Source organism: Gallinula chloropus (assembly GCF_964237585.1).
Source record: "Gallinula chloropus genome assembly, chromosome: 24".
Lineage (NCBI taxonomy): Eukaryota > Metazoa > Chordata > Aves > Gruiformes > Rallidae > Gallinula > Gallinula chloropus.
The window spans coordinates 8,055,080-8,077,600 of NC_140109.1; the positions used below are offsets into that span (position 1 = coordinate 8,055,080).

General features: G+C 52.4%; 1 protein-coding gene across 1 annotated transcript; it reads left to right on the plus strand.

Moving 5' to 3' along the window:
* Window positions 1-18,908: 18,908 nt before the first annotated feature.
* Window positions 18,909-19,832, plus strand: LOC311200682 (olfactory receptor 14I1-like; the record flags this gene model as incomplete). Its single annotated transcript, XM_084274963.1, has 1 exon — window positions 18,909-19,832. The coding sequence occupies one exon, from the start codon at window positions 18,909-18,911 to the stop codon at window positions 19,830-19,832; it is 924 nt and encodes a 307-aa protein (XP_084131089.1).
* Between the last annotated feature and the right edge of the window lie 2,689 nt (window positions 19,833-22,521).

The window sequence follows — 22,521 nt, forward strand, 5'->3', positions numbered from 1 at the left end:
AGGTTCAGAGGCAGCCACAGGCAGAGGGGGATCTGGAGGTCCCGAGACCCCATCGTCCCACCACAGGGCCCAGGTGGGTGAGGGTCTCCTTCAACATCTGGGAGAGAGACCCAGAGCAGAGTCCTCAGGGGCTCTGTGCATGAGGGCAGGAGAGAAGGATGCAGCTCCAGGCTGTGGGCTTGGGGCTGGAGCAGGGCAGGTGCAGCACAGCTGCACAGGGGGCACCTCTTGTGCCACCTGGGCCCTGGGACATGGGGCGAGGCGGGATTGGGATGCTCCTCCTCACCAAGCACTCCCCAGCTCTCTGTGTCTGCTGGGTCTGCATCAGGTGCTTGAGCTGGTTCCACTTGAGCATCTTTGCAGCAACGAGAAGGGCTTCCTGAGAGACCTGCAGAGGGACACAGAGATTGGGGACAGGGTTTAAGGCTCACAGCCCCAGCCTCCAACACCTAGAGAGACACCTGGGAACCCCCTGGGGACTCCTGTGTCATTGCCTTGGTGGCCATGGTGGCCTGCTGGGACCTGATGGACCATGTAGGGCAGGGGTGGGAAAAGTGCGCGTCAGCCTCTCTGCCCCTCATCACTCCGTGTGTGCTGGGACATTTCCCCTGGGGTGCGCGGGAGGAGGGCTGGATGGGGGCAGCAGGGGACCCTGCCTCCCCATCCTGCTTTGCAGCAGGAGGCACGGAGCGAGGAGGAAGGCTGTGGTGCAGGGAAGGAGGGGAGCTCTGCCCTGTCCTCAGGGACCCAGGCAGTTGGTCCCTGAGTTGCACAGACCCAAGTGCCAGCAGCCCTTGCCCCTCCCTGATGCCCAGGCCACCCCTGCAGTGTCACCATGCCCTTCCCTGCATCACTGCTCCGTACCTTGGCCACGCTCTCGGTCTGGTCATTCAAGTGGAACAGCAGCGGGACGAGGCTCCTCTTCACCTGCTGCTTTATGTTCTTCTTGTTCCCCATCAGCATCTCCATCACATCTTTGAAGAGGCAGATGGAGAGCTCTCGCAGCTGGCTGGACTCCTGGCAGGGAGGAGGACAGCAGGACTTGAGCAACAGGCACCCCCTGGGCGTTGGCGTGGCTGACGTGAGTCAGGTTCTGCACGCACGAGCTGTGGGACAGATCGGCAGCCACAGCGGGAAGGCCCCAGGCCCATGAAAGGCCACACAAAAGGCCTGTGCCTGTGCCAGCCCCCCCAGCATTCACCAGCAGCCACATCAGCACCCCCAGTGCAGAGTTCTCTGGGGAATCAACCTGTCAGGGAGAAGTGGAGCTGGGCTGCAGAGCCCAGGAGCTGCCCCAAAGACAGCCCAGGGGTGTGAGGAGAGGGGAACGGCTGTTGCCGCAGGGCTGGGCTGAGGGGCAGTTGTCCTTCCAAGGGGGGTATCGGTGGGGCTGAGGCTCCCCACAGTAGCCTTACGTCATCAAAGAGTGGCAGGAGCATCTCCAGCAGCTGTGGAGCGATGGGGACGGCCTCCTTCCCGCTCATGTGGCCCATCACATGTCTCAAGAGAAGCAGGGCCTTCGCCTTGTTGTCAGCACTGGCATCCTGCTGACTCTCCACGATGTCCAGCAGCAGGACCAGTGTATTCCTCTCCTGTATGAAAAGGCAATAGTCCTCAGCTGCCTCTGAAGCTGCCGCCCTTCCCACCCCACTCTGCCAGATTAAAAAGGCTTTGAGGTGCCAGAAGGAGGGAATGGTGGGGGGAGGAGCAGTGCCTGAAAGGGCTCAAGGGCAGCGCAGCACAGCCACAGCCCACTTACATCTCCCAGCCAGGAGCCAGGTTCTCTCATCGCCACATCCAGGATGCCGCTCACCTCCTCCTTGTCATAGCCACTTGAGTCTCTCAAGGCCTCAAAGGCCATGAGGATGACGTCCATCTTCTCAGATAGCTGGAGGTGTTTTCCAAATGCCTACGGGAGGGAGGCAGGCAGGGAAGACACGTTGCAACCGAGTGCCCGATGGTGCTGCCAAGCGGAGCCGTGAGAGCAGCTCTGGGAAGAGATGCCTGGCAGCGCTGGCAGCACTGCCCGCAGGAGAGCTGGAGGCAGGTGATTCTGGATCTCTCTGCTCCACAGGGCTCCTGCTGATGCCCAGGGCAGGGAGCCCAGCGAGGGAGGAGCTCGTTACCATCAGAATGCTGCTGGTGCTGGGCAAAGCCAGCCAGGAGGTGTTCTCTGCTTCCCGTTCCCTTTGGCACTGTTGATGCTCTGGATCATTCTCTGGCAGCACCCCGCCTAAACAGGACAGCGTCACAGAAGAGGACAGGGAGGTCAGGGGAGATGGCAGAATTCCCTGTGAGCCTCCAGCAAACACATGACCGGTCTGCCATGGTATGAAACAAGCAGCATCCGAGGAGACGTCTGTGTGGGGAGGGGTGCAAGCCCACCACAGCTTCGCTTACATTTTTGGTGCTGGATGAAGCGGAAGAGGTGATGGAGAGCATCCAGAGCTGCCCTGCTGATCTCCCAGTCCTTGCAAGTCCAGCAAAGGACAAGACATCCCAGCAGCTGTCCCAGGAAGGGGACGTGGATCTCTGCGTGGCAGGCAGGGATGTTGTCATCTCCTACAAAAATGCTCCTGACCTAGGCAAGGGAACAGGTAAAAGGGCTGAGGGGCAGCATCTACGACCAAAGCCCTGAACCCACGAGTCCGCCAAGGGAAGGTGAGCCAGAGCCACCTTTGGAGGGCCCCCCCTCAAAGCACCTAGCTGGACAGCAGGTCAGGGAGAGCTGGAGAGAGGAGACCACAGGGAAAAGAGAGATACCATGACCCCTCACTCCAGGGCAGAGCCTTGCTCAATGCCTCTGCTGGGGTCCAGGCTTGCCATGCAGGCATGGCCGAGCTGCAGGCTGCTCAGCGTGCAGGAGAAGGGGAAGGCAGCCAGGCTGGAGGGTGCCTGGCTTCTTACCTCCGCCGAGGAGCAACTGTCCAGCAAATCGACCAGCCGGACAATCCGCCCCAGAGCCCGCTCGCACGCGGCTGTGTTTGGGCAGGCGGCAAAGGTCATCAGCATCTGGAGGAGAGAAACTGCGGATGGGCCCCGGCAGCTGGTGCCTGTGCCAGCACAAGCAGCTCTGATGGAGACCTGGCTGGACTGGCAGAGTCCTTGTGACCAGGGAGGTGGGCAGATGTCACCCTCAGGGCAGCGCCTGCTCCCTTCTTTGCCCTCCCCCAGGACACGGCCCTGTGTCCCCTTCTCCAGGAAGGCTGGACTCAAATGCCTCCCACCGCTTCGGTGCAAGGAAAGCTCTGGGGGTGGATCTGGCCCAGGAGGGCGATGGACAAGCTTTTGCTGTGACCCGAGAGGAGGCTTCAGAGGAGAAGGCCCACTGACTGCAGAGAGGGGACAATGGGCTCCTGGGAGAGCATGGTGGGCCACTCTTGTCTCCCCTCTCCCTGCAGTGTGTTCTGTGATGGCATAGGGGTGGTGGGCCGTCCACTCAACAGTGGGCACCCCCTTCCCTCCAGGGTGAGGAACAGGCCCCGTGAACCCCACTCTTTGCCAACTCCAGACCTTTAAGATTGTCCACAGGTCTTTGAAGCCGGTGGTGAAAGAACTGAGCACCAGGTTCTTAAGCATGATGTCCATGGCATCCAGGGTCTGCAAGGAGGACAAGGAGTTTCAGCGACCTTTGTGCAGCTCCTCTCACCCCCCGGAGTTGGCCTGAGCTCCCCATGCCAAGGGAGGTCACCCACGCTGCCTCACGGAGCCCAGGGGAGGCTTCGGAACAGACCAGCTGCTGTGGGGAGAGCAGCCTGTGGCACTGGAGACAGCCAGGCCCATGGGAAGGGGATGAAGGGGTGGGGGTGGGAAAGCAAAGCCAAGACCCTGCCCTGGGATCGGATCTCCAGCTGTCTCTCAGCACACGGTGGGGACCAGGGAGCAGCCCAGGGGGACTGTGGGCTCCTGTAGCTCAGCCCGCACTCACCCGAAAGTAGAGAGTGGTGTCCAGGTGCTGCATGGATGTTTTAGGAGGAAGCAGGAAGATGTTCCTGAAGCAGGCCTCTAAGAGTCTTTCCTTTCTGCCCTCCAGCAATGTGCCCATTTTGCTGCAAGAAGACAGAGAGAGGGGCCTGTTGGACACTGGTGGCCTTGATGCCTTGGGCAGGTGACATGGACCTCCCTTTGGAGCTAGGGTCCCCAGGAAGGATAGAGGGTGTACGAGTAGCACAATGTGGCCTTGGCCAAAGGACAGTGCTGGCAGGCACTGTTCTCCTGCCTCCCAGTTTGTGCATGAGCCGAGATGTGGCCAGAAGCTGCAGGATCCCTACGCCCTCCCCTAGGCCCCCCCAACCACCCACAAGCCGGGCAGAGCCGAGTCTCTCTGACGGCACCATTGGACTCTGCCTGGATGGGGATTCCCTGGGTGGGGGTGCCAGGGCTGTCGAGAGGTGCTGGCCAAACCAGGAACTGGGCAGGTACCTCATGCCAGCGATGGCAAGCATGGCTTGCTCTCGCACCGCTGTGTACAGGTGGTTGTCGGGCTCCTCTTCCAGCAGCACCTGTGGAGCAGCACGGGGATGGAACCTGTCAGCTGCCAGTGCTCAGTGCCAGCAGACCCAGTGGCAGAAGGTGGAGAGCCTGCTCCATTACCAACCCACTGCCAGCCTCCCGTGCCAGGGTCTCTCCTGGCTGGGCCACTCAGCAGCACCCAAGTAGCCTCAGGGCATCTCAGTGTCCATGCTCCTCCTGCCCTCCCCCTGGCCATGCACAGCTGTAAGGTACTAGAGATACGCCTTATCAATCGCTGACAGAACCATACACCCCTCTCTTTCATCTCAACTCCCCTCTTTCCTCTCTCTCAATCACCATAAAACCTCATCCCTACAACACCAAAGTGAATTCCATTGGTCAGGCTTAAAGTGGCTTATGCCAAGGACTTCATGACGATGCAACAAGATAATGCTGTAAAAAGGCAAGACCAACAAAGCCACCCTGAAGACATCAGGAGAGCATTCCACCATCCACCCTAAAGACAAAAGGGAGCATTCCACCATCCATTTATTGTGGGCCAAATAAAGTGACTTGAACCCTGACTCCGTTTTGAGTCTTAATTCTGTTCCTGAGAATTGCGAAGACCTGGTCAGGATAAACCACCTCGCTGGATCACTCAGGGGTTAAGCCCAGCCCCCCAGAGTGATCTGAGGTTGGTTGGAATGCAAGGGGGTTTAACCTCTGCCCAAATTAGTCTATATATCTGGTTGTGGATCGTGACAACAGCCCGGGGACCTTGCTTCCACCCCCTCCCCTGATCCCACGGGAGTCCCCTCACCTTGATGTTCTCTGCCAGCTCAAATGTGTGGCAGAACGTGCTCAGGTCCCGCTCCAATCTCTTGCGCCTGGCGGATTTGCACAGGCTGCAGAGGGTCTGTAGGAACTGGACCTTCAGGGCCACATCCTGGCAGCGGACAGAGAGAAAATGCGGGACCTTGAAGAGGGATGCAGGTGGCCAGCAGCACTGGAGCACTGGAGCAGTGCTGTGCCAGAGATCCCAGGAGGAGCAGCTCTGCCCAGCCAGCAGCCCCTGCAGCAGGCAGCAGAGCCGGTGCCCCGTTCAGGAGATGCAGGCACAGGTACCGTGGAAATGGCCGTGGTTACCTTGACTGGGCTCTTTAGAATTTCCTGGATGAGGCACAGGGATTTCTTTTCCTCTCTGTAGAGCATCGGCCAGCTGGATACGTTACCTGGGAAAGGAGGAGAGCAGGGGGGGCTGGTAGAGAGGGGCTGGAGGCAAACACGAGAGACGAAGGAGCCCTGCCCTCTGTCACTTACTGGCCTGCAGCAGCTGGGACACGTACAGCTTGGAGATCTCCACTGGAGAGATCTCCACTGGAGATCTCCACTGGAGATCCCCGCTCTCCTCCCAGCCCTCTCTGGGGAGCCTGGGTGGTCTCTCTGCCATCCTATGGGACGGAGAAAAAGGGTAGGGGCTGGGAAGGGGATGCCTCAGCAAACACAATGCCTTGGCAGCACGGAGGGGAGGAGACAGGGAAAGATGTGGGCTGAGCTCGGGGGCTCCTCGCCAGCTCCACACTCCTGTCCTGTCTTGTCGCTGCCCCACCAGGCACTGCGGTGCCACGGCCGCATCCCTGGGGGTGTCACAAAGGGCAGCGCTGGTGATTGGTCACCCAGGGCCAGGAGAGCCAATGGCGCGCAGCTCCGTTGTGACACGCCGAGGCCCGGCTGTGCCTGGCACCGCAGCAGGTCTGATGCTACGGTGACATGTCTGATGCCATGGTGACATGTCTGATGCAGTGGCAAGGTGTCTGATGCTGTGGTGACATGTCTGATGCCACAGTGATGTGTCTCATGCTGCGGTGACATCTCTGATGCCCATGACAAAGGGTGAAGGGACTCAGCACGATTGGAGGGAAGGGGTATAGGTATTGGCCCTTCACCTGTCACCTCGGGGCATGTTGAGGATGTTGGTGTGGTGGTTTTGGTCTGGCTGGAGGCCAGACACTCATCAAAGCTGCTCCATCCCTCCCCTTTTCAGTTGGACAGGGGAGAAAGTAGATATTGAGAGGCTCAGGTGTCGAGATGAGGACAGGGTTAATCCTAATCTAATCTAAAATCCTAGTTTTTTCTGGAGCCTTTTGGTGTAGCTGTTTCCATTGCTGAAGTTGTTCACAGCCTGGAGGCAGAAAACATTGACAAGAAGGAACCATGAAACTTCAGGAGATGCCTGAACAAAGGGCTCCCCACAGAGGAAAATCACTCGTGTATCCCTGTACCCGCTCGCAGTCCCACAGTGAACCAGCACACAGAGGTTTGAACACGTCCCATTAAACCCTGATGTCAGTGGCTGGAGGCCAGTGAGTATTTCCTTCCCTTTCAGCTCCGTACACAGAGACTCTTCTTACAAACAGTTTACACACAAGTCACCACCTGACCTTGCGTAGAGCCTTGTTGGCACCTGACGTGCCAGGGGAGACGTCCTCCTGCTGACACGCTGGGCACGGTGACCCTCGGATTCGAGTCACGCTGTTCTGACACCTGTGGATGATGAGAATCACCACAAGAGATTTTAGCCAAACTGAGAACATTTTTACAGTTCCAATCAGCTATAAAAGAACAATCAGTGGGTGAATGTGATCTGAATTTGGGGCATGAAGCTTTAAACATTCCATAGTGTAAAAAATCCCCAGTTTGCAGCAAATACCACACAGGACGCTGTTTCCTCCTGTCTCAAGTCATCATCATTCCACTGCTGAGCACAGTGAGAATAAAACCCCTCTCTAAAGCCCTTAGTAGGTGAGTGTACAATTCTGCACTCTTCTCACACTTGTACTTCTGCCCATAAAGAAGATGGAGCTGGATACATAAACCGGGGAAAAAGCTTTCTGTCTTTTATCTCTTCAGAAGGTCAGATGTGAGGGTTGGAATGGACAAACCTGAGAATAACACTGACATTGGTCGCAGTCGCTGCTTCCACAGCAAGGAGTAACTGCGGCCTCCCTCAGAACTTCCTTACATATTATACACAGGAACTCCTTGGGAATGGGGCTCTCTGAGAGGGAGGAGGGCTGGTCAGCTGGGAAGGGTGGTTTTTCTCTCTTTCCTCAGGCAGACGCTTCCCTGGAGGGGGTGGGGAAGGAGGGAGAAAAAAGGCAAAGATGGGTTACTGAAAAAATTTCCATTTCTCATTTCTGTGAAAAAACAACATCACCTGAAATGTCATGTGATATCTCAAGGTCCCATTTTCAGGCCATTTTCACCACTGACCAAGTGATCTTGGGGACACCTTTCTTTACAATACCGTTTTAGGTTATCCCTAGTCAGGGGTGTCACTCCAGGTTTACTCCAGTTCCTGGAGATGCAGCCTAAGGGAGAACAGAGAAGAACTTTCTTGGGAGAAGTGAAACACATTTCAGCCCCCAAAAAACAATTTCCTAAACCAACATTTCATACGGCAAAATTCCAAACTCCCAAACCCAGGGATCTGTTTCCTGCATTACCAATACAGTGTGTAGAAACAGACACACGCTGCTGCTGGGTCTCTCTCTGGTATGACTTACACAGAGCTTAAGCAAAGAATAACTCACACTGCTCCCTGAAAAGCCTTGCTTTCCCCCCATTTCTGACCCTGTGAAGTGGAAAATTCTACTTTATAGATATCATGCCTTCCCCTGGGCAAGCCTGGAGGTTTCTGTGATCACACAGCCATTTTCAGTTCTGATCACAGCCCAAGTTTCCAATAAAAGAAACAAGGCTCAGGAGGATGAGGTCAACTTGTGGATTTCCTTGAAACAGCAGTATTTTGCCAGCCATGGAATTTTGCCATGGATTTTGGTAGCAGTTACCCCAGGCATAACTTCCTCACTGTCCTTCATACCCCAGTCTGAGGTGTTCCCTCCCCGGGGTGATGAGTAACGTGCTTTGGGTGGAGAGGTGGATAGGATCGACATGTGCATGTGCCCCTTTGTTGGGATTACCACATTTCGGGGTGTCAGCTTTGACAGCCCAGAGATCCAGCTCACCTGGGCTGCTCTGCAGCCACTCTCACCTCATCTGTCTGGCTGGTCTCAGCGTCGCTCTGCAGTCGCTGTCTCTCCCTGCAGCAGCTCTCCAGCACAGGGGACGTTTCAAAGATCCAACCAGAGCTCAGGAATTGGGGCAGTTGCCCATCAATGCTGTTTTTCATCTCCCCCACAGCGCTCTGTCCTGACCCTTGCCCGCAGTTTGTGATTCCTCCCTCCCTGCCTGCAGCCCAGCAGGAACTGTCTCTTTCCCTCTCTGTCTCTGCTGCCTGGTCGTCTTCTTCCCCTGCTCCCCTCTCTGCCCCACAGACACTGCCTGATGTTGTCTTTCCCTGGCTGCCTGTCTGTCCCTCCTGGTCCCTCCCTGTCTGTTCCCCTTTCTCCACACGTCTCCCTCCCGCTCCCTGCCCCTCTTTCCCACTGTCCCTCTGTCCCTCTGTCGTCGCTCTGTCCCTCTGGGGCCGAGGCAGCCCCGGGGAGCAGCCATGGGGCCTGCAGGGCGGGGCCGGCCCAGGGTCTCACCACAGGAAGGAGAGGCCCGGGGCATTGTGGGAGCTGTAGGCCGGGAGCTGCTGGGCAGCCATGGTGGTTCCCGGGGCATGATGGGAGTTGTAGGCCCGAGGCCCAGAGCTCCCGGGCGGCCATGGTGGTTTGGGCAGGCCCGGACTCTGCTCCAGCTGAGGCCAAGCTGAGGTGAGGGCCGGGGTCCCTGTGAGGCGTGGGGGCTTCTCCTGCCTGCTGGCTGCCTAGGACGTGTGTGTGAGGGAGCTCCTTGCATGGGCAAGATCCAGGCAGCCTGGAGAGATTCCTGCTGGGAGCTGCCTGGCAGATCCAGGCTGCTGCCGGGCAGGGGCAGAGCTGATCCCCCTTGGCCAGGGGGCTCAGGCCCAGTCAGCCGGGCCGGGGGCTGGCAGGCAGCAGCCAGCGCTTCACAGCAGCCCTTGCTCTGAGGGCCATGGAAACCAGCCTGGGAAGTGTTTCTGAGGCAGGCATCAGCCTGGCTCCTTTGGCTCTGCTGCCTCGCAGCCAGAAGGCAGCAAACCCCTGAGATGTGCGCTGTGTGCTCCAGGCAAAAGGGAGTTTTAAACAGTTCCAGTTCATTGCTGCAGCGTGGTGCATTTTGGCAGCGACACTGGTGGGATGTCTCAGAAGGTACTGATAGGCGACGACTCTGGGGGTGGTTTCTTCTGAGTGAGCCTGGTCTGGGAGAGCCACTCCTCAAGCCTTCTGACCTACTGCCCTAGGAGAGAAGAAGGAGTGTGAGGTCAGGCTTGTCATGCTGCATTCATTGCTACTGGTATGTAGTCATGTAACTCAGACTAGAATGCAAACAAAGACTGTGCCTGTCAAAGGATTGGGAGAGCTGTCTTTGCTTCCCAGAAGGAGCAGAGAAGCTGTGGGGAGCCGTTTGCAGGCTCAGACCTTGTGTGTGCTCTGCGTTTGAAACCTTCCAGAGAGGAAAGAGAAAATCTGCTTTAATTTTTCTTTAAATACAGGTGTGTTTTTCTTTGTATTTCTTCTTATTAGATGGTCTCTGTGGTCAGAGTAGGAGCACCAAATAACCTGTGCAAAAATGAAGGTATTCAAGGGTTATTTACTGCATGAAATTGCCTTACGAGCAGCACACACTGATGCCGGGTGGACAGTGGAATATTGTGGCTGGCATGACTGGTGATTTTCCTTTTCTTCACCAAGGATGCATTTATGAAGGCAAATCCAGGGCACAGGTTGTGCCCCACAACCACCCAAGCTATGAAACCCTGGACATCCGTTGTTACAACCTGTTTGCTTCAGCTGGAAAGTGGTGCAAAGGGAAGAAATGCCCCAGCGTAAGGTCAGGCTGGCAGGTGAGATTTCCATCCAGATCCCTCAGTCATCACCAAATCCTGGTTCTGTTTGAGGTTGTGGCACTGGAATCACACAGGAAGTGCAAAGCCCTTTTGTGTCCCAAATGGAGCTGGCAGCACTCCAGCTAAACCTCTGCACAACCCCTTTAAATTGTCCTTAGTGTGTGATGCTGTCGAAGGTTGAGCCCAGCAAAGTGCTCTACCATAACCCAGACCCCAGTTGCACCTGGCTCGGGGAGCGGGGAGGTGTCACACGGCTTCCTGGCTCCCATTGCTTCTCCTGAGCAAAGCAGTGCCCTTTCCTGTGGCACAGAGAGTGGGCGCCGCTTAGTCCTGCTGGGGATAAAATCCCCAGTGAGGCAATTCCTGACAATCCCACCAGTGGAGGGGCCTGAAGTAACCAAATGAGCACTGAGAGGTGCCAGCAGCACCCTGACATATTTTACAGCAGGGCAGAGGTAGCAGGGAGAAGTGGGATGAGGTGTTTTAAGATCTGGGTTTATTCATCCTTCCTCCAGGGTTTTTGGTTGGGTAATAAACTAGATGAATTTTGTTGTGTTGGTTTGCTAATGATGTCAGTTGGTGAGGGATGTCTGTCTGTCCTTGTATCGACCCTCGAGTGTTTCCTTCTATCTTCTCTCCTCTGCCCAGCTGCCCAGGTGCTTTGATGGAGACCTGGCCTCCAGCCAGCATCAACCCACCACACCTTTATACCCTGTTTCCTTCCTTGGGGTGGTGTTTGACATGATTTGGTGGAGAGTTGAGTACTATAGACGTATGTGTATAGATTTTAATTCTTTTGTCCATTATGACAAATAGGGGTATCAGCTTCAACATTATTCCATGGTTTCTGAAGCAGAAGGTGTCACTCTGGGCATTGGGCTGTCAAGGTTCTGTGTAAAAACCATTTATCTGTTTATTCTGCATTCTCTGAGCACAACAGGGACTCTTGCAGTTCTGGGCTCCGCAGTTCAACAAGGACAGGGGGCTACAGGATAGGGTACAAAACTGGGCTACAAAGATTGTTCTGGGACTAGACCATCTGTTTTCCAAAGAGAGGCTGAGGGGGCATCTCTGTGGGTGTGAGAACCCCCTTGGATCAGTGTCCGTGCAGGGAGGATGGAGGCTGCCATCTGGTGCCCAGTGCCGGCATCACCGCCCCTGCCCCGCACCAGCCCTCACTGCCAGCAACCTGCCCCTGGTGCTGGGGAGGAGCGGCGGATGCCCCGGGGGCTCTGGCAGGGACTGGCTGAGCACTGAAAACTCAGCTCACATCTGGCTGGCGAGCGGGCATCGCTGGTGGGACTGGTACAGCGAAATCCTGTCCTTACACTTGTGGTGTGAGGTTTTGTCATCTCCATGTGCTGATGTCACAGCTCGTTCAGCTGCTGACAGAACGCTGCTGCACACCAAAGCACTGACACTGTGCACAAGAGCTGCTGACAAGGCAGAACCACGGCTGGCTTGTGAGTGAAAGGACACAAGGGAAGGGTCAGGCTGTACCATTCCCTTCTGTCACGGGAACTACCACAGCGACTGACTGATTATTGATCGATTGTTTAAATGATTGCAGCACTGATTGATTGATTGATTTCAGGTGGTGTGTACTGGACTCTCTGGTGTCTCCCAGGTGGGAATGTGGGGGCTCCCCGTGTTCCACCCCACCCCAAGTCCTATGATGTCACAATGACAGGGGTTGGCAGGGACCTCTGGAGATCATCTAGTGCTACCCCCTGCCAGAGCAGGATCACCTTGAGCTGGCCGCACAGGGCAGTGTCCAAGCTGATTTTGAATGTCTCCAGAGATGGAGATTCCACAGGCTCTCTGGGCAGCCTTTCCCAGGGCTCTGCCAGCCTCACAGGAAAGACGTTCCTCCTCATGCTTTGGTGGCACTTCCTATATTCCTATTTATGCCCATTGCCTCTTGTCCTGTCACTGGGCTCCACTGCAAAAATACTGACTCCATCCTCCTGACACCCCCCTGCTCAAGTATTTGTAAGCACTGAGAAGTTCCCCCTCAGTCTTCTCTCCTTCAGGCAAAAATGTGCCTCTCTTCAGAAGAGAGATGTTCTAGTCCCCTGATTATCTTCGTAGCCCTTTCTTGGCCCCTCTCCAGTAGGTCCCTGTCCTTCCTGAGCCGAGGAGCCCAGAGCTGCACACAATATTCCCATGAGGCCTCACTGTCAGCAGTCGCAGTCGCGAAGAACGTGTCTACACAAAGCAGAGAGGCAGCACTGCTTTATTCCAGCGCTGGGGAGCACGGGGGCAGCTCCACCAAAGACGTGTTCACCTGCAGGCACAAAGCACAACAATTTATCCCATTTCTTAGCAGAGTCGTGGTTCCAATGACACAGAATGCTGGCTTCTTAATTCAGCCTCTGCAACGACTGGCTTTCAGTTACTTCACTTGATCTATATTCTTTTTCTAGAATAATCACTGGGTAGGATTTCTGATTGCTTTGAATACAAAGAGGGGAGGGTAATGATTGGCATATTTATGCTGTTTCCTGGGAGTCATTATCATATGCAAGTGTGCCCAAGGCACTTGTAGTTACATTGAGCGGGGCTCCGCTGGTGGCCGCTGACTGAACCCCATCCTTGCGCTTCTCATTTCATCTGTGGCTCATCTCCCAAACCACAACCAGCCTCCTCTGGTACCTGTTGTTTTGACTCAAGGTCCATAACCAGTACCCATTGCTCTAATTCAGAGCCCATAACAATTCCCACAGGGATCGAGGCACACACTGTCCTGGTTACCTATTGCTAAGGGTCTGAAGGTGCTTTATAGTCTCAGAGCTGCTCGAACTCCTTTAAAATCAAAATCATATTCTAAACTAAACCCAAAATGATCTAGAATTTATTTGTGTGACTATAACATTTCCCCCCTCTGAAAGTATTGATAATCATTCCCAATACTTTCACACATCCAGATGTTTATAGTGCTGAGTTACCAGAAGCCAAGTTGTCACACTGTGCTGGATCCTGTCTTGCTCTGTCATTTTGTCTCCATAGTGCTTTTATATTTTTTCGAATCCATTCTGGTTTCTGATTTAATTCACTTTTCAAACAGTGATATGCCGGACCAGGCACCAAGAAAATCACAACTGAGCAGAGGTTCAATCAATGACTTAACCAAGAACTGAAATTCAGGCTTAATCCATTAATAATTTTCTCTCTGCAACTTTCTGACATCTCTTCCCTAATTTTATGATATTTTTATTTCAATAGTAGATAACTCAGGAATGCCTTTGTCAAAAATAGCATCGTAGAAGGAAATTACTCTTGTGGCTTAGAGAGCTCTACAAATACCATTTCAAGTTCTTCAATGACATTTTTTCTCATGTGATTTTTAGCATGCTTGTAGGTAGAAATAAAATAGAAGCATTCTTTCAGGTAGAGTTAACTGCTGTGGAAAGAGGGTGCTCGGTATTGATAAGCATGGCTGTGGTCAAGAGTGTGTTCCCGTCAAGGGTTCAGGGCAATCAGCAGCCTTTGTTAGTTTAGCTTCATTTCTGAATCATGCACTAGACTCCCTTAAAGAGTTTCAAGCAACAAAGAGTTAAGAATGAGCATTTTTATAAATACAGGTGTTTAGCGGTCTGTCTGTTGTTGTTTGCAACTGTCTGTTTCTGTTCATTGACCCACAGTAGAAGTGCACAGTCTGTAAATGCACTGGCTTTAAGTGTGCTTAAAAAGTAGTATGATTTGTTTTCCTAAAGTATGATGTCTTCTGTAAAATGAGCTCTATTTTTCTCTGCTGAAGCTCCCAGTTGGGAAGCTTTATGAGGATGCGTTACCTACGTAGTGAAGCCTGAAGCTGGGTCACTGCAGGAAGAAGTTCTTCCCAAAAGGCTGTTGGAAGGAAAATGCCTGGCTAGATAAAGACTGGAATTAGGTTTGTCTGCAAAGAGCCATTTCTCAACCATACAATTGCTGGAGCTAGTTCAAGGGAGGAGGGTATGTGGGAGACCTCTGCTGTTTGTGACCTCTAGTTACTAATGATGCTGATTCCCTACTCAGAGCAAAGTTTCTCAGCCCCCAGAGTTTCCTCCTTTGCATGCTGGGCTCAAACAGGCATTTGCAGCTCTTGGGGTTGGGTTTGTAGTGTCCGTGTCTCAGGACGGGCTCCTGTAAATCCCCGGAGGCCTTTGAGTTCCATGCTGCTGCAGCATTCCCCCAGCCTTTAAATCTGGGTGACAGTGTTTGTGTCACCTAAAAAAAGCTTTTAGCTTCTGCTTAGACTTAGTTTTTCTCAGTGCTGGCTTGTTTCTGATCTGCAAAGCAGGAAACAGCTTTACAAGCAATCTGCTTTTAGTCCTCTGTGCCCATGAAACGGGAGGAATGAGGATGGGATGTTGTTCTGGAAAGCTGTTGGCCTTGGTCCTCTAAACACTTTTTCCCCCACATGTTGGTAGGGGCAGTGTGCTCTCTTGTGTTTACTTCTATCTAGATCTAAGGAAACCTCTTTGAAAGCCAGACTGAGTGTGTGCCAGCTTTCCCAGAGGAGCGGTGCAGCTCTGTGACTCTGCTCTGGCAAAGCAGCGTGTGTCACACTACAACCGCTTGTTGGTCACTTTCCCTTTGCCGTTGGACTGGAGGTGCTGCTGCTGCAGAAGGCCCTGGGTCCCTGCAGTTCTGGCAAGTTCTGGGCAGTACAGCTGGATTGGCAGCTTCTGTGCCCAGAGCCACGTTGCTTCCAGCAGTGTTGTGCTGCTGATGCGTCTTGGCAAAAGGAGCTGCTGGTGTCGCTGAGCCAGGAACTGAGCGTGTGGCATTCGGCAGGGCTCTTTGCTTTAAAGCAGTGTTACAGCTGGAGCAATGGCAGCTTAGGCAGCTCATTTTGATTACTCTGAGCTGCATTTAATGACTGATACCAGAGCAAATAAAAACCAAATTACCTCACAATACGCTTACCTCACAATCCCCTTACCTCACAATAACTTTACCTCGCAATCCCTTTACCTGACAATCCCCTCACCTCACAATCCCCTTATCTCACAATACCCTTATCTCACAATCCCTTTACCTCACAATCCCCTTACCTCACAATAACTTTACCTCGCAATCCCTTTACCTGACAATCCCCTCACCTCACAATCCCCTTATCTCACAATACCCTTATCTCACAATCCCTTTACCTCACAATCCCCTTAATTCACAATCCCCTTAATTCACAATCCCTTTATCTCTCAAACCCTGTATCTCACAATCCCCTTACCTCAAAATCCCCTTAACTCACAATCCATTTATCTCACAATTCCCTCACCTCAAAATCCCTTTACCTCACAATCCCTTTAAATCACAATACCTTTATCTCACAATCCCTTTACCTCTATTCCCTTACCTGACAAACCCCTTAACTCACAATCCCCTTACCACAAAATCCCTTTACCTCACAATCCCCTCACCTCACAATCAAATTACCTCACAATACTCTTACCTCACAACCACTTTTACTCACAGTCCCCTTACCTCACAATCCCTTTACCTCACAACCCCTTTAACCTCACAATCCCTTTACCTCACAATCCTCTTACCTCACAATCCCCTTACCTGACAATCCCCTTACCTCACAATCCCTTTACCTCACAATCCCTTTACCTCAAAATCCCCTTAACTCACAATCCTTTTACCTCACATTCACCTTACCTAACAATCCCCTTACGTTACAAACCGTTTACGTCACTGCCTGGGTGGGACCCAATGCTGGAGCACGGGGAGACTGTGAGGAGTCCTCCCATGAGGGGGAAGGAGCAGCCGAGACAATGTGTGATGAACTGACCCCATTGCCCATTCCCCATCCTCCTGTGCTGCTCAATTAGAGGAAGGGGAGAATTATAGAGTAAAGGGGACCCTGGAAAAAACAGGGAGAGATGGTTCTGGGTGTCTTAATAATTTTTTTCTTTCTCATTCCTCTGCTCTCTTTGATTGGGTAATGAATTATATTGGTTTATTGAGAGTAACTCAGGAAAATGACCTCTGCATGATCTCTCCCTGTCCTTATCCCGACCTTTTGTTACATCTTCTCTCCCCTATGCAGCAGAAGAAGGGGAGCGATAGAGCAGCTTTGGTGAGCAACTGGGTCAACCCACTTCAACAAGAGGTTGAAAGGAAGAAGTACATGGGCATGTGGAGTCAATGGTCGTAGGCTACAGTAATGATCATGACACTCTTGCCAAGAAGAGCAGCCAGGTAGATGCCAAAGAAGAGCCAAAAGTGCAGGAGCTGCAGCTCCCATGTGTCTGCAAAGGCCAGGAGGAGGAACTGGCTGATGGAGCTGCTGTTGGACATCTCCTGAATCTGGGTATGGGAAAGTGTTTTCCGAAGTAAAAGGCAGGAGTGAGGAGAGATTTATAACAAGGAAAACTAAAAACTTGAATTGTCTCACAAACTCCCAGGTGTGCATGAGGAGCAAAATCCTCTCCCAAGGAATTCAGTTGGTCTTCATTTATGGGTAGAGACAAATGGGGGTGACACACATTTTCCATCAGATGAGGCTCACTCACATGGAGAAGAGTTAATGACAACTTGCCTCCACCCCCAGTAATTCCCATGGGAGCTGGGAACAGCAGCTCCCAGACAGAAGGAGCCTATTTGTGCCACCAGAACTGTGGCAAGAGGAATCCCAGCACTGGTGGGTTTGTGGCAGCTATAGGTCACAGCTGCGTCCCCTTCCAGTCCCAGGGCTGCAAAGCAAGGATGAGGGGTCTGGAGTGACCACAAGAGGGGGAAAGAGTCGCTACCTGGGGGTCCTGTCTCACATGAGAACAAGGAAAGATTATTGTCCTGCCCAGCTCTGGTTTGATCAGGAGAAATGACTCTGCTGGACAGAAGGATTTCTCCCCAGACAAGGGAGGGAGAGGCAGTAAAGACTTAGTGTCTTTCCAAGTAGTTTCCTTGGAGCTCCAGGGACAACTCACAGGAGACTCTGGGGAATGGAGTATGTGACATATTCGCCTGATCCTCTGCTGTGAGCTGGGCTGGGCTCCTGGGATGGAGGGAGCTCACTGCAACCCAGCAGCCCTTACAAGAGACAGCTCTGGCCAGGAGCAGCTCCTCTGCCAAGCACACAGGGCTGGGGACACTGCCTGTAGGCACCGAGGGGAGACCTGTGAGGCTGAGAGAGCTGATGGATGCTGAGAGCTCACTGGAGGAGAAATCTCCACAGCACTCTGCCTGGCATGTCTGTGGGTGCAGGGCAATGCAGGTTCTGTTCCTGGAGGGATGTCCTAAAGCTGGGACATGGGGCAGTGTGTGGGGTCTGTCAGGAGGACAGGTTCTCTATAGGACCAGAAAGTGCTGCCTGGAAGGGATGCCCTTGTGCCCCATCAGAGGGACAGGGCAGGATAACTGTCTTCTCCTGGGCATGGCTGCAGAGGTGTGAAGCAGCATGTGCACCCAGGGGTGCCCAGGGCTTTCCCTGCACCACAAGTTCTTTGTGCTGGGATAGGGACCCTGGTCCTACCAGGGTCAGCAGTCAGCCTGCCTGCTGGGCTTCCATCCACGTTGGTGCACAAAGAAGCTCAGGGTGGAAAGTGTGACCGATGGAAGGACAGTGTAGGGTCCTTTTGCTGTCAAAGTGTGCTGTGTAGGACAGGTTTTCTCCCAGCTCCAGGGGATCCCTGGCAACTTCCCAGACACTTTTCAAGAACACCAAGGATGCATTTTCCACTCCAGGGAAAGAGACATTTCTTAGAATTTTCTGCTCTTGTGGACTGGGTGGGAAGTGGGAGCTGAGTTTTGCTCGGTAACTTTGCAGAAGGCAGTGCAAAATCTTTTGTTATTAGGACTTGTCACAGCATCTCCTGAGCCTTGCACACACAGAGGTTCCCCAGGGCAGTGCCCTGATACCAGGAGGGGTCTGCAGAGCAGAGCTGAGCACAGGGCAGTTTGAATGATATCTGTGAGCACAGAGCAGGAGGTGACATGGGCAGAGAGAAGCAGCTGCAGGGACAGGTCCAGGCAGCAGAGTCATTGTCAGGGAGGGAGAGGTAGCTGCTTCCAGAAATGCCATGGAAGTGGGGATTTGGTAAATATCTGATATCCCCCGTAGTGCCAACACTGATGTTCTACAGGGAACCCTAGGGTGTGATCACAGAGTGCCCAGCACAGGACATCTGAGACCAGGGCTGATGGACAGAGCAGCTCTCTCCACTCTGCACACAGGGGAAGGTTTCACTGGCACTGCAGCAGCAATGTCAGGGAGATCTGACAGAAGAAACACTCCTCAGGTACAGCCAGGAGAAAACCAAAGCTACAGAGCTCTGTTCTGCCCTTGGGTGAAACTGGAGTGACAGTGCTGAAAAGCTCAATCCCATCCACAGGGTATTTAGTCTGAGATCACATCATCTTTCTATTTACTGACTGCTGCCAGGCAGGACTGAGGTTTCGAGAGACCACAGCTGACCCTCCTCCCAGCAGTGGCACGCTCAAGCCAGCACAAAAGATACCTCCCAAAAGGGACCTGCCAAAATCTTCCTGTGTTCCAGACAGTCAATGTGAATTGGAAGAGGTTTCCCTCATAGAAGTCCTCACTATGCCTTTTCCTCCTTGGGCAGGTCTCCACACTTGACAGCACCAGATGTCCAACAGCAGCTGCATCAGCCAGTTTTTCCTCCTGCCCTTTGCAGACACATGGGAGCTGCAGCTCCTGCACTTCTGGCTCTTCCTGGGCATCTACCTGGCTGCTCTCCTGGGCAATGGCCTCATCATCATCACCATAGCCTGTGACCACCACCTCCACACCCCCATGTACTTCTTCCTCCTCAACCTCTCTGTTCTTGACCTTGGCTGCATCTCCACCACTGTTCCCAAATCCATGGCCAATTCGTTTCATGACACCAGGGCCATTTCCTACACAGGATGTGTGGCTCAACTCTTCTTCTTTTTATTTTTTCTCTCCACAGAGTATTCCCTTCTCACCATCATGACCTATGACCGCTACGTTGCCATCTGTCACCCCCTGCACTACGGGACCCTCCTGGGCAGCAGAGCTTGTGTCCACATGGCAGCAGCTGCCTGGGGCAGTGGGTTTCTCTTTGCTGTGCTGCACACAGCCAATACATTTTCCCTCCCCCTGTGCCATGGCAATGCTGTTGACCAGTTCTTCTGTGAAATCCCCCAGATCCTCAAGCTCTCCTGCTCAGATGCCTACCTCGGGGAAATTGGAGTCCTTGTGGTCAGTTCCTGTTTGGGTTTTGGGTGTTTTGTGTTCATTGTGGTGTCCTATGTGCAGATCTTCAGGGCTGTGCTGAGGATCCCCTCGCAGCAAGGACGGCACAAAGCCTTTTCCACCTGCCTCCCTCACATGGCCATCGTCTCCCTGTTTCTCATCACTTCTGTGTTTGCCCACCTTAAGCCTCCCTCCATCTCCTCCCTTTCTTTGGACCTGTTAGTTTCACTCCTTTACTCGGTGATTCCACCAGCAGTGAACCCCCTCATCTACAGCATGAGGAACCAGGAGCTCAAGGATGCCATGTGGAAACTGAGGACTGGATATTTCTAAGCAGCAATAAACTGCTCGTCTCCTTCTGCATATCACTGACTATGGAACTCAGGTTAGGACCAGTCTGTATTTACTAGGGTTTTTAGTTTTTGGGCTATGTTTCCTCCTTGCTTATCTAAACAGTAACAGTGTCCACATTCATCCCATTCCTAATGCAGTATCTCATGGTCGTTTGTAGCCCAGCTACTGTTTAATGATGAGCTGTGCTCTCTTTGCATCTGGCCTGCCTGTAAATGGCTGCAATTTTTCATTGTTTCTTTTTATTACATTCTTACATTTATAAAATGTTACAAACCATAGCTGAATCACCTGATTATTGTTTGAACTATCAGTATTTTCCAAACATGGCAGAAGGGGAATTTGCAGAACTGCACCCATTGTAGCAGAAGAAACACTCCCCTTCCCCTGTTCCTGCATCACCACCAGTCTGTCTCTTTCATCTCCCTCATCATTCAGGGCTTTGCATTACTCATGATGATACTGCCATACCTAAGGACATCATTTCAGCAGACTGTTTGGACACATGCACCTCACTTTGATCACTGGTTTCCACCTCCTCTTGCTCTTTTGTCTTTTAGATGTTGTTCAGCTCTCTGGTTCTTGCTTTGAGCTTCAGAGAGTTGGAAATCGTCCCATCTTTCAGAAGTCTAATGATCTGTTCTGTCAGCAAGTCAGTGTGTTGATAAGTGACCTTTCTATGTGTCAGATTAAAACTGTTCTGGGAGAGAATCTCCTCTGAAAGCTGACCCCCTTCACACGCTGCTTGGCCGTAGCAGGCAGCTGAGGAGAGAGATTTCATGGTTATTGAACTGTTTCCACCACTCCGTCAACTAGGAAAGGCCTGAACCCCAAGATTACTGGTGCTGCTAGTGTGCTACCTGGGGATCTTTCATTCCAGAACCATCTTTCATTCCTCACACCTTTTCTTTGGGACAAGTTTCTGAATGTTTTAGCGTGTTTGAAGGTGGACTAATGTAGAGTCCGAAAATGAATTCATGTAATATTAGGACCACTCCCATGGCTACAAAATCCCTGAGCCCTAAGGATACTGCTAATGGGCTACCTAGGCAGGTTTAAGGCCAGGAGCCTCTTTAAGCCCTCGCACTTTGTTTGTTTGATCTATTGTTGGATGTTTCCTGCGTTCTAAAGTGGATGATAATAGAAGCAAAAATGACTTCAGGCAATGTTGGGATCATTCCCGTGCTTAGGAAATGCCCTTAATTTCAAGGCTCCTGGTGGTTATTAAGCTACCTGTGGAGGTTTCAGGCCAGGAACATCTTTCATACCCTCTTACCTTTTGATCTGGTTACTGGGGCTGCTAGTTTGCCACCTGGGCAGGTTTGACATCTGGAAGATGCTTCAGCCCCTCAACATTTTTGGGGGGATCTATTGCTGGACATTTAGCATTGTGTAAGGTGGACACTGGTGGAGCCTGAACATAACATCATGCAATGTGAGGACCGTTCCCGTGGCTAGGATTGCCCTGAGCCCCAAGGGTACTGGATTTACTCATTGGCTACTGTGGAGGTTTGAGGTCAGGAACATCTTTCAACCCCCACACCTTTTGTTTCAGAGCTACTGCTGTGCCTTTTGCTCTTTCACAGGTTGTGAGGGGATGTTTCCCCCGCTGCCCCCACCTTTGCCTGACTTTTCCCCATAAATCTGATTAATTGATAACCACTGGTGATGATTGTGTTGTCTGCATCCCTGTCACAGTGATTTCAGGAAGACAGAAAACACAATAGCCAAGGGCTATCTATGCTAATGTGTCCACCTGGGCAGAGCGCTGGTCGGTGTCCACTGACACCTGTGAGTGGTATGTAAATATGACTACGAGCCAATCATCCATAAATAGTGAGCAGTCCAAGAACCCTTTGAGCTCTCCTGAGATGACAGTGGGCTGCATATCAGGATCTCCCCTTGAAAGGGGCGCCTCTCAAGGTTACTCCTCAAGGTTGAGACAATGCTTGCCGTGACAGATCAGCAACAGATCCTTGGTGAGTTGGGAATAAGTGCACTAAACTTTGTGATCTTGGCTAAGAAATATAAAGGATTGATTGTATATATAATCATTCAGATATAAACCATTGACCATGTCTGGGACTAAGACTGGATCCAGCCACACCTAGGCTCCTCTCTGAGAAAGGGTTTAGAAAACAAGGGGGTCTTTCTGAACCTCATTACTCAACGGGAGGGTCTCCCTGATAGATTCATCTGACCCTGTTCTCTATGCACTAACTAATTAAGATTACCTTACTATCAAACCTTAATCACTCTCTCATTTATTACCAAACACGGTTACACCCTCTGTTTTATATGAATAAGCATATTGTTGTCTTTCTTTTAAGAGTGGAGTGCATCCCTCTTACCTATCCCATCTGCAACACAGATGGATGCTGTTAGAGTAGGAAAAAGATGTCAGGAACTATTAGTAACATTCTCTAGCTAAGAAAGCTCTGACCCCAAAGGTTAATGGGTTGCTTGTAGTCTTCCTGGGGAGGCATCAGGCCAGGAACATCTTTCCACCCTCACACCTTTTGTTTGGGAGCTTCTGATGGGTGTTTTGCCATTTCGAATGTGGATGCTGGTAGAGCCAGGAAATGACATCAGGCACTGTTAGGATCGCTTTCTTAGCTACAAGAGCCCTGAGGCCCGAGGTTACTGGGGCTGCTTTTAGCTTACCTGGGGA